Source organism: Ornithodoros turicata, chromosome 1, assembly GCF_037126465.1.
Source record: "Ornithodoros turicata isolate Travis chromosome 1, ASM3712646v1, whole genome shotgun sequence".
Taxonomy (NCBI): domain Eukaryota; kingdom Metazoa; phylum Arthropoda; class Arachnida; order Ixodida; family Argasidae; genus Ornithodoros; species Ornithodoros turicata.
The window spans coordinates 4106600-4122710 of NC_088201.1; the positions used below are offsets into that span (position 1 = coordinate 4106600).

The 16111-nt window shown below is 51.2% G+C and overlaps 1 protein-coding gene across 1 annotated transcript; it reads right to left on the reverse strand.

Annotated features, from left to right (window-relative positions):
• Positions 1–4054: 4054 nt before the first annotated feature.
• LOC135377331 (titin-like) lies at positions 4055–13339 on the reverse strand. The gene is made up of 2 exons (XM_064609683.1): positions 8747–13339; positions 4055–7078 (listed from the first exon to the last, which is right to left on the reverse strand). Exons 1-2 carry the CDS (start codon positions 13243–13245, stop codon positions 4078–4080), a joined length of 7500 nt encoding a protein of 2499 aa, XP_064465753.1. The 5' UTR covers positions 13246–13339; the 3' UTR covers positions 4055–4077.
• Between the last annotated feature and the right edge of the window lie 2772 nt (positions 13340–16111).

Genomic DNA, 16111 nt, shown 5'->3' on the forward strand with positions numbered 1-16111 from the left:
GGGAGTAATTGCAGTCTAGAGGACTATAGAAGCTCCAATTACTCCCCATTTTACTCTTTTTTTTTCTTCTTAGAGTGCAGACGGAGAGAGGACAGCAGGAAGGAGGAGGGTACAGAGCGTCCTGGGCCGACTTGGTCTGGAAAACCTGCCGGAAAACCCGGGGAGAAACCTGAGATAAGTGGTATAGGATCACCGCCAACGGGAGTATGTTTTTACTCGGTCGGCCATATATACCGCTGGATTGGGTGTAATTTCCCATACGAGGTATACACCTGTGTTGAATATACGGGGTTAAAAACAGTACAAGGACTCGGATTTGTTCGGAGGTTTCTATAGTATGTTGACACAGATTGTTCTGCTCTTCTCATTGTCAGAGAAAATTGTTTTAAAAAAAAAAGCGTTAAGTTTGAGGGTTTGCTATCTCTGTCATCATGGACGTCCATCTACTATGTCTTGCGTCTACGTCACCTATGTCTTCAAAACGTCTGTTTGCTTCAAACATTTTAAAGCAATCTTTCTTTTGTTCCACCATCCCAGACTGGAATTCTCTGCCCCAAGAAGCCGTTAATGCTGCTAATAATACATTATTTATGGCTAAGATTAGGTGTCTTATGCACTGATTCTTCGTTTTTGTTGTTACTCTTCTTTTTTTTTTTTTTCGTTTCTACCATGTAATACTGTGTGTAGTCAGTGTACAATATTGGTGTGTTTTCCTGAGAATGATGCAAGTAGCATCAACATTGTACTTCCTCACTCCTCTGCTGTAATGCCTCACGGCGCTGCAGAGCTCTCTGAATAAATAAATAAATAAATAAAAAACATAGAACCTAAAGGCAATCGAGCTCCGTATAGACTCCGCCCGTTAAAAACACGGCCGAGAGAAAAAAAAAAAACGTTAGTGTGAAACCGGCCTAATGCGAAGTGTGTATCTACTTTGAACTATCATAGTGGCCAATTTTACCTCCAATCCTGGTATAAGCTTGAAAGTGATTGGGAATCTTAATAAAATCTTACAGCCAAAATCGAAGCCGCCCGTCCGAGTGACTTAGCAGACGTCAGCACAAAACCGCGTATTTCCGATCACTTTTTCTTTGTAGAAACAGCATGGGGGGATATGTTTAATAGAGGTAAAAGAAACAAAAACAGCATGCCTTCCCTTTGTATCCCACTGTAGGCATATCGGTGCTATACATCGCACCTTTCTACAGTACAGAATTACGCGCTAAACAGTGTCAGTAGAGTGAGGGACAAATGTTTTCCATTTCGTTTCTCATTGCGAATCTCCTTAATTAGTTAATCAATGTCATTACCTCGCGCTGTGGCCGTGACATAGATTTTTGCACGATGCTATCGGGCCGCCTTGAGCACTACACCACCAACTATGGAGAGCTATACACTGTATAGTCACTGAGTGGATGGTAACTGTAACAAGTTGTTTTCTTGCACCACGCTTTGGGCTGAAGCCCGTAATCGACATTACACTTACTCGGCCTATAGGTAGGGTACGTGGTTTTCGGCATTTTCCGAAAAATGCCGGAAAACACCCCCCGAATGATTTTTTTCAGATTCGGAATATTCCGAAAAAATCCGAATTTCTCGTATCCTGACAGCTGCCATTCCTGGAACCGCAAAGGGAAATCCCCTTGGAATCTCCTTTTGTCGACTATTTCTCGAGCGTTATCTTCGGGCTGTGCTCTTGTTTCGCTTATTGGAGGACGACCTCAACTCTGTTGTGCGGTCGGTGACCGCATTTTGGCAGCACACGCACTTAGTGACACACCTATTCTTAGTGAATTTACTATTCAGAACCCTTGTGGTCTGCTGAGCGCGTGTTCTCTAAACTACGTATAATTAATCGCAAGGAGCGAGCCGCTATGACAGGTGCGAGCATGATGATACACGGTTGCATCAATTACAACAAGAGGTAGTCTCCTTGTTTGCTAGTTTGGCACTGGCAATAAAAGACATTGTTAATGAAGCCATGAAACGATTCACTTATTTTCGGTTCGAATTGCTACTTCGCGCGCAAAATAGGCTTTCCTTCATGCGAAATAAATAGATGCCCGTATTCGGGCATTTATTTTTTGGGCGGAATATAGATGCCGAAAAAATCCGATTTATAGTCCCCAATATAAATGCCGATAAACACCCCCCGAATTGGGTTGAAAATAAATGCCGAAAACCACAAACCCTACCTATAGGTTTACTGCAAAGTACAGGGTGTGTGCAGAAAAACATGACCCGCATTTTTACATGTAACTCGTTGTCTACTTAGCCGAGGAACTTCCGGTGGCGCACGACGGCGTATTTATGCGTGCGAAAGCTACAAAAAAGTCCTGGAAGCCATACTCAGTGTAAAAAAAATAAACAGAGCGCGAAAACATGGGCTTCCATGCATTAGAATAGGGCGGTCATGACAGTGCATGGTAGTGTATTTCGGTCTCATGAGAGTTATGTGCAGGCACCGCTAGGGGTACTGCCGATGAGCATCCATGTGGGACATCGTTTCGATTTATGCACCGATAGCTCCCCTAGCGGTACTTGAAGACAACTCTCCTACGTGCACCATGTTGCCCTTTCATATACACCCTATTGTCTACCATGTTGCCCTATTCTGATGCACGGAAACCGACGTTTTCGTTGTTCCGTTTATTTTTTAAGCTGGGTATGGCTTCCACAATTTTTCTACAGATTTCGCACGCATAAATGCGCCATCGTGCGCCACCGGAAGTTCGTTAGTTAGGTAGGCAACAAGCTATGTGCCTAAATGCGGGTCACGTTTTTCTGCACACACCCTGTACTTTAACTTGGTAACCGTACCTGGAACACCGCGAGGGAATTAACCGTAATTGGAAAGAATAAATTAGAAGTAAATAATTGGAAATGAATTGTGATTTGATGTTGCAGCAGCTTCAGGGGACATTACACCCATGAGGACCAGTGGCATTCAGCACTCGACTGCCATGCGTCGAAGGGCGGTAGTGTTCACATACCATCTGGAATTCTAATGGCGAATTCGGGTGGTCATTTCGGAGCAATTTTTTTTTGCCAGATCTCGAGTAGTCATGTTCGCTTGGTCAAAATGAAGCAAATCTCGCATGTTCGCGTGGCGCTTTCCGAGCGCTCGGAATATGCTAGCTAGCATTTTTTTTGCCAGGTCTCAAAACGATCGAGCAGCAGATTGCTCAACTGTATCCGGTGTCGTCACATCCGCACTGCAATGGTGGCGAGTGCCCTCATTGGCCCGCATGTTGAAATCACGTGGTTTAGCAGACGACAGAACTCGAAGATTTGCGACCGCGACGCCCCTAGCGTGATCCAAGTACCTAAAACCGCTAGATTCCTAGCAGTCATGTTCGGGTGGCAACGGTCACGTGATCCAGCTCGGTCGCCGACCTAGCAATTTCCGAGCGCTCGGCCGTTTTGCTACGAAATGACCACCCGAATTCGCTATAACTAGTTACTTTTCAAAGCGGCTGATTTTAAGTCATAAGTGCGACCGAAGCCCGTATGAGGAGCGCTCCGATAGATATCGGTATGAAGCGCTTATTGTTTTCAACTGACGCACCAGTGTTGACGTGGAGGATTTGATTATTCGAGATTAGCCTATGCGGAAGAAAACTGCCGGCACATTTTATCAGGAATGTAGAATTCACGCTAAGGAGGCCACTGGTTCATAGGTTGCGTCGATTACTCCTCAATAGTCCAATGAAATTCACCGTCCATGTGATAACTCGTCTGCAATGAACAGCATTGCTTTGTTCACTAGACCGGCCACGAATCGAACACCCGGTTGGTGGTCAGGTGTGCTACCATTACTCTCCACAACATACAAAGTTCGCGTTCAGAAAGAATATGTCCAAGCATACACAAACCGAGACCATACCGAGGCTGAAACGACAAATTATTAAGCCTCACAAACCCCCCAAGGAGGATTTGTGGTATTTACGATATCGTGAGACCACTGTTACGTCACGAGTTTCCTGTCGCGTTCTGTAGCATGATGTACTAACCTTCTGGACCAATTCCAGAACAGAATGACTTACCTCGTACGTACCCAACTACATATACTTTTATTCATGTGGTCCAGACAGCACACTGCTTGACCGGCATCATGGCCTCCCCCGTGTTGCACTTGTACGCCCGATGGAATTCAGGAGAGCTGCTTAGCGGTACATTTACGCGTGCCTTAGTATCGCACATGTCTGTCGCAAAATGAATGAAAAACAACTGTTCTGGCGTCGGCTTTGTAAACACTGCCCCAGGGGTACGCAATCGCTGAAAGAGCTGAAAAGCAACTGGAAGAGCCGCCGCATCGCTCAGCAGACGGCGCTGCAGTGACACGTCCTGGCTCGGAAAGCATTCGCGAAACGATGCCGCAGCGACGTCTTCCAGGAGCAAGTCTACGACGCACGCAGAAGCTCGAGACGCCATCCTCGCCCGAGACCCAATAGCAAACGACGCCGGTAAGAACACGGTGTGCTGGTCTCGAGAACAACTCGAATCCAACGGAGAACCCAGCCACTTTGCGTCTGGAGATACGCTCTGGCGCAGTCCGAGAGACAGCATCTGCGTACTCAGCTGCACAAAGGCAGCCAGCCCTACGGGTTCTGTCGTACTGGAGGTTAAGGAACGAGCGTGCGCTGCGACGGCTCGACGATCCCGTACCCAGTCTGGAAGAAAAGCCCGAAGCCGTAACCTACGCAACCGTTTCAAAAGGGCTGCACGAGTGGCCGAATCTAGGAGTCCCGGATTCTGAAGGCGCGACTCCAATTGCTGAGTGATCGCAGCGCTAATGTCGCCTCGCAATGAGTCGTCCAAGACCTCCTTCATAGCTTGATATAAAGCCGCAAGTTGTAATCCCGGCAGTGCGGAACCGGTTAAACGAAGACATATGTGCTCGCGATCTTGGGCAACATTTCGGTGGCGCGCTAGGTGACGTCCCAGGACCTTGGACAGCTCTTCCGGTGCCGCGCTGCCAAGGAAGGGCGAGAGGTGTACCAGGAGCCGGAAGCCGAGGTAATTAAGTATCACGTGCGGAGGCGTCTCATCCAACAAATAGAGCAGCTTCTGGGGCAGTCCAGGATCAAGCACAAGAACTTCGGTATCGTCTGTGACACGTACGAGACGCTGAAGGACGTGCGACACAAAGCGCGTGTAACGGAAGAGAGTGCGAAGACGTTCCACCCTCGCTTTCCGGGATGAGGATGAACCGTCCGCGGAGATAACGGCCAACTTCCTTTCAAGGTTGGTGACCTCGCGCGCCGAGCGCTCGGCATCCGACTTCCCCAGCGATGCGAGAGCAGCCGCCGCTGTACGGCTGTGCCATAAAACTGTCCAATTGTGGGCCGCATCGCTAGTGTTGATTAGAAGGTCGGGAGCTTCGAAAGAGACTATAAATTTGCGTCGGCGAGTGGGATGCTCTCGTATTGCGAGAGCAATCAAAGCGGGGAGTCCCGCGAGGCGTATCAGCTGAGCGGCTGCATCCCATACGAGAGCCGGAGGTGGTTGCGTCGTGCTTCGGAAGGGCCATCCTTCCAGAGATGCGCTGCTCAGGAGTTGTTTGAACGGAACGGCATCGTTGCCCCGAAGACACTCTTTGAACAACCGACGAAGCGGTTCAACTTGAGCTCCGCCCGGGGAATGTAAGAATTTCAGGAGCGCGCTCTCAATCCTCACTGTTGCGTCCGTGTCTGCGCGTAGGTGCGTTGTCGGCGAAGTGCAAACGAAGCTGTAAAAATCGCGGCACGGTGACACGGTCCAGTTTAAGGCATGCGTCGAGACACGAGTCGGAGTCATTCGTACAGTCGAACCCTTTCGACCCATAGCCGCGATCACGGACATGGGCGACACGCTCTGAGCTCCGACGTTTTGCGACCGGCGTGCCAAGAGATCAACGACGGCCAGTAAGCCGACGAGAGCGGCCATAAGCACGACGAAGTAAACGGCCACTTCTCGCTGATTGCGCCGAAGTTGATTTTCTAAGATTCGCTTATAACGGGACTCGCGCGGAGGAACAGCCGTTACTCCTGGTCTTGATTCCATGCTCGTTTTTTCACCAGGTGTTCTGTAGGTGCTTTTGCTGCTGGACCGACCACCAGAGCTGCTCTCTGGCGATCGTATGTCGGCCTCTGGTGGAGACTCCACGGCAGGAACGTGGTCATTCTCGACTGCTGGTTGATCGGGTTCCTCGTTTGAAGGCGCCTCAGGGGTTGTGAAGTAGCCCACACTTCCTTGTACGCCGGTACTGGACGTATTTTCCGCAGGTGGTGCCGTTTCAGTAGGCGCTGAATATTCCGCAGGGGCCGTTCCAGAGATCCCATATTCAATGGACACAGTATTTGCGTAGGGGCGTTTTATAGGCACCGCGTCAGCGTTGTCGTCGCGACCCCATCCTTGATTACTGTGAAGATGATGCCTCGTAGGCATGAGTCTTGACGTTCTAGACTGCATGTGGTGCAGCGCGTGGTGACGCTCTAGGATATGCTGCTGGTGTCTCTGACTCTGACTTAGTGTACTCTGCGGGCGTTGCATGTGCAGCTGATGTTGTAGATGCTGCAGGTGTTGGAGATGTCTTTGCTGGAGCTGCTGCTGCTGCTGGAGTTGTTGTTGATGCTCTTGGTGTCTTCGGTGAAGTTCAGCTCGCGACGAAAAAAGTTGGTCATCTTGTTGTTGGTAAAGGTTCTGCGACGTTGAGAAGGGAGATTCGTAACCGTTCAGCGTCGGGAACGCCATCGTGTCGCCGCTATACGGTTGGATGTGGGGCGTCAGTGAACTCAAGAGGGACTTTGTTTCCTGAAAGCGGTGTTTGCACGGCGTCGGTGGCCTCCACGGAATCTGTAATGGGGGATGCTCCAACTTTGCTGTGGTCACAAAGGCCATCGTATCTACAATTTCCTCAGCTGGACGCCTTATGCCATGCGGTCGAACTTGAGGACTACGGGCTGGACCTCCAGGTCGTGGAGGCGGTGTTCGTCGACATGGTCGAACTGGAGATGGAGTGCGGGGGGCCGGTGAAGTTGGCGCGCTCGTGCTACGTCCTCGTGTAGATGCCCTCGTCGAAGCTCGTGCAGAGATCCTAGTGACAAGGACGGTTTTTTTTTTTTTTTTTTTCACAATTGAGGAAATATGGAATGTACAGTTGTCCGGAAACAGAATTTCAAAGCCCGATCTGGTCCATTGACACTAGCGCTTTATTTAATATTGAAATATTGATTTGAGACTACCGTAATTTCACGCGTATAAGCCGCACCGCAGATAAGCCGCAGGACGCGTTTTTTGGGGCGTTTTGAAAATTTTCTGGCAGATAAGCCGCGGGCAATACAAGACGACTGATTTGTGCGACAAAGGAGACCATAGAGAAGGCCATAAACCCTGTGGTCCATACTCCGGGATCGGCACAGTGTACAACAGAGGAGGTCAGTTCTGGAGTTCTACCAAGATCGGATTGTGCCCTTGTCGGGTGTTTTTCGTGGACTGATGGGTCAGTGATCTTCCAGAAGACGTGAATCACTGTCACCACTTTCCTTAAAGCTGCTTGGGGGAATGCACCAGGAAGATTAATCTACTCGAATGTGGACCCGTCCCTGTTACGCACTGTTCGTGCATCGGCAGGGCAGTGCTGTTCCAGAGACACTGTCGGCCCTTTCGTTAAAATCGGCGTATGGGGAAAATACCAGGAAAAAATAGTCATCAGATAAGCCGCACCGGTGGATAAGCCGCAGGGCGCCCGTGAGAAAAAAAAATCGCGCATAAGCCGCGACTAATACGCGTGAAAATACGGTAACTGCTAAACATGCTGCATGTAAACCCAACTGCTCGCATGATCCAGACGTATCCTGAGGTAAACGGACCCGTGTGCATGGATGGAGTGCACCACCAACTTTCACAGTTCAGGTAACAGACCCGCTCCTGACACCTGCGAACGTTTAGGGACTGTTCCTACTGTTGCCCGCCAATTGTTGTACCTAGGCTTATCTCCATTGCGTGAGTATGGTTAAATAAAGCAGGGTCCATATCGGTTACATCGTTATCAGGCAATTTCCTTTTGATGTGCCGTATTTCCTCGGCTCGCAATGGACCAGAGCGTTGACCGATAAAATTCTGTTCTTGCAATGCCGCTATTTTTCTACAGGCTACAATCATTTTCTACAAGAGAACGTTTCAGAAAGTATCCGGAAAATATGGAGAATTTGCGTCACCAAACGTAAAAATATTTGTCGCCAATCCGCGCCGTTTGTGGTCTGTTGAAAAATGGCGGCACAGAAAAGGACAAAGTTGACCAGAACTGTTCTACGGACTGCTGGACCGGTGGTGTTCGTCTGCTTGACCGGCCTTCCAGCCGTGCGACGATGGTAGGTCCTAGGAGCGTTCAGGGAAGACAACCAGAAGGCCACTTGGCTTGACTTGATTCTCTGAAGGCTTCAAAAGGTTATGTGTTCGGTGAATTTGGTTTCCAACTAGGCTTAGAAATAACAGGCATGTCTTTGAAACACGGGTATCAATTTATTTTCCGGATACTTCATGAAACCCTCTTGGATCATTTGACTTGTTAAGAACATGGACTCGCTGAGGACGTGCTAGCAGTGAGGTGCTTTTTTTTTTTTTTTTTCAATAATGCATCATTCTTGTGCGCTCTGAATAGAGCTTAACTAATGCTACATTTCTTGGGGTCAGCACTACACCCTACCAGTCCTACGTCCTCGCTCGTTGAGGGTATAATATGGCAGCACAGCGCCAACCCTACCTGGTGGAATTTCGAGTTGAAGCTCGGATCGGCGACTTAGTCGTACGGCTTGGTGACGTATTGTCCCGCCTCCGTGGACCTCGCGGCTGACCAAGGTCCTCCAGCTTAGTAATGCTAAGGCTTAGCTCACTGTCTGACTCTACCACCGGACCGGGCGATGACGTCGGACCTGGCGAATAACGCAAGTGCGTCACACTCGAGCTTATCTGGCTTGAACTTTCCGATTCCGACACACGATGTTTCATCACTAATTTGGAAGAGGCCATCTTGGGTTTCCGTGCAGGCTTCGGTTCCTTCTGCTCCTTGGAGACCGCACCGGGTTTAGGGCTGACGTTGAAAGCGAAGTCTTTGTCGGGCGAAGCGCCTCTCGGCAGCGCTTTCGTGGGAGTCCGGTTCGTAACCCGGGTCGTGACATTGGTGAGCTGCTTGTTGGACTGCTTGCTGGACTGCTTGGTCGGTGTTTCGATGGGTGATTGGTTGGGAATTTTCGGGGCGACCTTTCGCGGCGATCGTGTGGGAGACGGGCTCGGAGGAGCCTTAAGGGCCGCCTTGGCCATGACTTTTGTGCGAATCCTGCTTGAAGGCCTACTGAGCTGTCGGTCGGGAGGCCTTGCTGGAACTCGCTCGGGCAAACGGTCCGAAGATCGACCGCCACGTTTCCGCTTGTCAGGTGCCTCAGGCTCTTCTTCCTCTTCTTCCCCCTCCTCGTCATCATCGTCGTCGTCGCTGGACCCAGCTGCTCTTCGTGCGATTTCTTTCTTGTTCGTGGAAAGCAGTATCTGAAGACCTCCGTTCTTACTTTTCCGGCTCTCGATGAGAAACAGCTCTCCTATATTGTTGGGATCTTCAGACGAGCTTCCGTTCGATCCTTTTGAATTTTCTCTCTCCTCCTGCCGCGACGGTTCCCGCTTCTGAGGCGGCTTGGACGTTGTTGGCGACCGACGCGCTCGCCCTTTCCATTTCTTGATAGGTGGCTTTTCTTTTACCTCTTCCTCGGAGCTGTCTTCATCTGGCGGTTTGTCCGCTGGCTGGTCACCGCCGTGCGAAGACTCTATAACCGACGTGACGACACACTCGACGGCGACTTCGTGCATAGAGGGCTTCTTGGCTGGGTTCCTCAGGGCATCTAGCGCCAGAAGACGCTCCAGGAGTGCTTCCTCAGAACCGGGACGTATCTCGACAGCGAAGTCCCTGAGGTTTCTCTGACCATCCTTGCGGTAGGTATCGCGGGCGAAGAATCGGTCCAAGAGCAACCGGTCAGCGTCTGCGATTGTGTTCATCTTGTTGCGACAATCTTCCACTGCGGGTTTACTTTCCATGGGTTCTTTCAGTGGACCGTGCACCTTTGCGCGCTGCTGTTGGAGATCCGTCTCTAAAGTGAGCAACTTGCGAAGTCCCTCGTGTGCCTCCGCTACTGGCACCGCCGCAGCGACGGCCGTCGCAGCCTCTCTCTCGGAGGCTGACCTATCGTATAAGTCGGCTTCTTTCAGCATGTGCCGAAGTTCGGGAAAACCGCGCATTTTATCTTTCATTAGCTTCTCGAGTTTCACAAGTTTCTGCATTTTGGGGTCAGGTGGCGGAGGCGGTGAAGGCGGTGGAGGCGGTGGCTCTTGTACGATGTCGTTAATGTTTATCTCAACCACTCGAGCTGCCGCTTCGGCTTCACGACGACAACATGTGGAACAAGATGACGATGTCGAGGATGATGATGATGAAAGGACTGGATCTGGAGAACAGGTTCGTTTGAGCCATCCAAAGAACGACCTTGCAGGCTGGCAGGGACTAGTCGCCGGGCTGAGACATGGAGAGGCTGATGACATCGGAGGGCCTTGTGACCGACCTCGACTCGGAGGTCGATCAAACCTTCGTTCGTGCCCTACTCTGGGCGGTGATTCAGCCATCGGTACTGGTGGCTGCGTCAGATCACTCAACTCCGAACTCGTAGATACATGCACATCAATGTGACTCATCTGACGTACTTCAATAATTTGAGGTATGTCGCCTACTGTAGTGGAACTTGCCTGACGAATTTGTATCACGTCTTTCACTGGATGAACGGCCAGATGGCTTGGCGGACTGGACAACACCTTAGAAGGTTCTTTTTCAGCATTCGTCACTGTAGTTGCCTTAGCTTTGGTTGCATCGTCCTTCATCGAAATGATAACTTGCTCGGTTATCTTGATCTCTACCTCTTTCTTTTTGTCACCGGGAATCTTCAGGTCGTCTATGTCTCGGTTTATCCGGACAGCAAAGCTGGGTGATGTCTGCTTGTCGTCTTCGGATGCTTGCAGCGCCGGTACATCGCAGGCCGAGCGAGACTGTTTAGCCACAGCTGGTTGCAATGGTGCAGCTGGTAGAGCTGCTGCTGGAGCCGGCGGCCGAGCCCCGAAAGCGGCCAGTGGTGACCACTGTTGCGGATGCCCTACCTCTGCGGATATCTCGGTGTGACCTTCTGACTTCCATTCGTAAAGTTGATTGGCAGTTGCACCTTCGTATTCAAACCGTTGGGTCCTGTGAACTACTCCTATGGGCTCACCGCCTTCGCTGACATGGGGACTAGCAAGACGCATCACCACAGGCGGAGGCCTCTGCAGCTGGAACTGTGATGGTGGATATGGCGGGTGACAGGGCTGAGGGTATTGTTGCGGATATTGCTGACGGTACTGTTGGGTATACTGTTGCATGTATTGTTGCTGTTGTTGGTACTGCTGCTGCTGCTGATACTGTTGCGGCTGGTACTGCTGCTGTTGATACTGCTGTGGTTGTCTTGGGTGAGCCCATAATGCGTGATTCCGCGCAACTTGAAAGGCTCTGCGCCTCTGTGCCAATTCTGGGTCCTCTTCGTCGATAAAATACATGTCCGAGTCTCTATCACGGCCGAGAAAATCGGCTCTCTTATCGGAGTAAGTGTCTTCAATTATGCTTGTGACATTGATGCGTTCCCTGACTGGTCTGCGATAGTCGTCGTCATCAAAAGGTCCCCTGCCTTTCGGAGGCGATCTGTCTCTGCCAGGACCGTCTCTCCTCTTCGGAGGACTCCTGCGTTCTCGACGCGAGTCCCTTGGAAAGTCGTCCGATGAACGCTTCCTGCGCGGCTCCCGTCGTGATTCACGTGCAGAATCGTCAGAAGATCGTCGCCTGTTTCGCGAATCACGAGGTGAGTCATCTGAAGATCTCCTTCTGCGCGGTCTGTCGCAGGATTCAGATGACTCCGATTCACTAAGCGAGTCTTTTCTCTTGGATTTCTTGGATTCTTTCGGCTCCTCTTTAGGTGGGATAGGCTCGATTCGTATCTCAGCCGCTAAAGTTTCGAACGATTTTGCAGCCGATAACACTGGTTGAGCCGCTACTAAGAGTTCTTCTTTGGCAGACTTGGTGGCTGCCGTTATCTCATCTCTGAATTTTCGAGCATTCTCGGCGGCCTCCGTAACGTTTTTAGCCAGCAAGTCTTGGATTTGTGACAGCTTATCTAAAATCATTTCCTCTTTCGGTACTTCCTTCGGTTTTTCTTCTTTCACTTCCCCATCTGGAGGTTTCGGAGGCCTGGCAGCTCCCATTCCAGGCGGCATCATACCTGGTGGCTGTACTCCCGGAGGCATCATTCCAGGAGGCATGCCCATCATACCAGGCTGCATCATGCCAGGTTGCATCATACCCGGCTGCATCATTCCAGGCTGCATCATTCCCGGAGGCATCATACCGGGAGGCATCATGCCAGGTTGCATCATGCCAGGTTGCATCATGCCGGGCTGCATCATACCCGGTTGCATCATTCCAGGTTGCATCATACTAGGCTGCATCATACCAGGTGACATCATACTTGGAGGCATCATGCCTGGCTGCATCATACCGGGGGGCATCATACCCGGAGGCACCATTCCCGGAGGCATCATACCCGGTGGCATCATTGGAGGTGGGTGCATCGTTGGTGGACGTATCGCAGCAACAAAAGGAGTCAGCATTTTTGGTCCAGTATCTTGCATTGGCGGTGGTTTGGCCACGGGCGGCGCTTCTGGAGGTGGGGCAGGTGGAGCTTCTGGTGGAGGTGGCGGAGCTTCTGGAGGAGGTGGCGGAGCTTCTGGAGGAGGTGGCGGAGCTTCTGGTGGTGGTGCAGCTTCTTCCGGAGGCGGTGCTGCACCTTCAGGCGGTGGCGCACCTTCCGGTGGAGGAGGCGCACCCTCCGGTGGCGGTGGCGCACCTCCCTCTGGAGGAGGCGCACCCTCCGGTGGTGGCGGCGCACCTCCCTCTGGAGGAGGCGCACCCTCTGGTGGAGGTGCACCTTCCGGTGGAGGTGCACCTTCCGGTGGTGGAGCACCCCCATCTGGAGGAGGAGGAGGAGGAGCAGCCGATGGACTTCCGGGAGGTGGTGGAAAGCCCGGGGGAGGAGCACCGGAGGGAGGACCGAGTGGCCCACCGCCGGGAGAGCGGATCGGTGAAGGGCCAAGCGCGCGAGGCGAGAGTCCGGAGAGGCGAGGACTTAATCCCTGCGGCGCCGACATGGAGCCTTTACCTGGAGTTGTCACGCTCCTGTTGTTGCCCTGCCAGTTTGAGCCTCGCGCCCGCGTTCCTCCTTCGTTTTTCTCGTTGCCCTCTCGAGGCGCCTATGTTGTGTCTTTGGCCATCATTCAACGTTCGTCAACATAGAAGACGACGACGCCGTCAACATCGTCTCCGGACGCCTCGCAAGAAGAAAAAACGGTTGCGTTCACAAACCAACAGTTACGGAGAAATACAACAGGACAGTTTCACGTTGGTGGAACCTCGCACAGTACAGCCACCCTTTTCTGATAATGAAAGTATAATAAGTAGTCTAGTCGATAGTGATTTCTTTTCCAAATTAACTACGGAAGTTCAGGTGGCCCTATACATAACTAATAGCGAATTCGGGTGGTCATTTCGTAGCAAAACGGCCGAGCGCTCGGAAATTGCTAGGTCGGCGACCGAGCTGGATCACGTGACCGTTGCCATCCGAATATGATTGCTAGGAATCTAGCGGTTTTAGGTACTTGAATAGCGCTAGGGGCGTCGCGGTCGCAAGTCTTCGAGTTCTGTCGTCTGCTAAACCACGTGATTTCAACATGCGGGCCAATGAGGCCACTCGCCACCGTTGCAGTGCGGATGTGACGACACCGGATACAGTTGAGCAATCTGCTGCTCGATCGTTTTGAGACCGGGCAAAAAAAGTGCTAGCTAGCAAATTCCGAGCGCTCGGAAAGCGCCACGCGAACATGCGAGATTTGCTTCATTTTGACCAAGCGAACATGACTGCTCGAAATCTGGCAAAAAAAGTTGCTCCGAAATGACCACCCGAATTCGCCATAACCTGAAGAAACAACTGGTGGTCATTGCGACGTAATGAGCGAAAGAAGCACGAGCTCGCTCGTCCTGTGCTGTCGTGTGTTTCTTTCGCTTATTATGCCGCAACGCACTGTCCAAACCAACTAGCCAAAGCCTTTTTTTTCTTTTTCTGCCAATCCCCCCCCCCCCCCAGGGCGTCGGAAGGTGGGGGCAAGGGGAGCAGTCGCCCCGCCTGAGTTTTGGCCCAATTGAGGCTCCGCCCCTCTGAACTTTCGCTCTGAGGGTCCCTCCATCCCGTCTTTCACACGTAAGTTTCTTCCGAGACTGATTCGTCTTCGGCCCTGTAACTGGAGAATGAAAACGAACACCGGTTCAAAAAAGTAGAAGACAAAATTCACCCGAATATAGGTACTATCACCCACAGTTATCCAACGTGATACTTGCTTAGGACGTCGCCTCGTTTTGGATCAACCTAGTAAAGCATTCGTGGCTAGAATAAAGGGAAGCTCTTATCCTGCGGCAAGGAGTCACTGCTACTAGAGCCCTGCGCGGATGAGATTTTTGGCATCCGCATCCGACCCGCATCCGCGCACACGTTATCCGCATTCGATCCGCATCCGCTGCATACACGACCGTTTACATCCGCATCCGATCCGCTGAGTAAAACGCATCCGATCCGCAAAATCCGCAAGTTTCGAAGGACGCGTAAATACCGCCGGAAGAATGTTGATATAATTTCGGATGCCTCCATGCTGTCACGGAAGGGATCACGACGATAAGCAAAGGTAAACCTTTCAACAAACGCGATATGGAGAGACTTCTGGAACGCGTGGAACGCTACCTCGTCGGTGCTCGCGTGGACGCCACAATGCCTCCTCTCCCGTCTTGGCCGTGCATGGTCGAAGGTGAACCTGAGCATGCGTTCGCTGTCGGCTCGCAATACAAATAAATTGCTAGTGGAAAAATTACAGCACGCGGTATATCCGCATCCGATCCGCTACCGATCCGCTGCCTTCGCATCCGCATCCGATCCGCATCCGAGCTCGAGCCATCCGCATCCGACCGCACACCGCAGAAAGTGATAAATTTTCATCCGAATCCGCAAGTATCTTGCGGATATCCGCGGATATCCGCTTCCATCCGCGGATGGTGCAGGGCTCTAACTGCTACGTCTGATGACTCGTGTGGCACATCCCAGACAGAACGCTATCTCCTGCGGATGTCCGAAATAGATCCTAACGTCCACGCCCTGAAATGGATGTCAGGTGGACATCCCTCGGAACTACATGAATGGGCATCCCTAACCGTATACATCCTGCGGATGTACCGTAACGGCCGGTTGAAGAATTGTCCAAATAGGGTCCCTGACGGGATGTTACGTGGAGCATTATCGCAGGAGAGAGAGAAACAAGGCAAGGCGCATCGCGGCGTGAGTTTGACTTTCGATGAACGAACTAAACGCCTTACACCAAAAGGAGTAAGAAACACAAATGTTGCATCACAATGAGTTAATGCGCCAAGCAGTTCTTCAGTCCAGTGTTATTGATATACGCAATCACGTTAAACTTAAACACCCCACCTTTTAGTTTGACTCGCAGGCAAACTGGACTCTCGAATTTCTGGAAGTTCACGAGACAAGCAATGTATAGTATCTGTTTTCGCTTTGGAAAGGTATGCCACTGCCTTTCTAAGTGATCTTCATGGTTCGAAGAGATATTGTATATGTACGTCTTTATTTTTGCTTTTTAAAACTTCGTGCTCATTGTCCGTAACGGAAATACGAGAAACAAACGAAAAGGAGCGACGATGCAGTGGCCGAACCCGAAACAAAATGGCTGAAAAAAACGCCTACGTGCCTAGTAAGAATCTGTCCACTTATGCGGTATCTCCTTGTAACTTCCTGCGAGGACAAACGACGGATATTTGTGGGAAGTCGAAGTCGTGACCACTCGGAGATGTGGGGGACGTCCGTCGGAAAAAAATGTCTGTCTCCCAGGGAGATCCGAATTTCCGGGAAAGGATATCCCCAGAAACACCGTGGGAAGTTTTGTTCCGTTTGGGATCTGG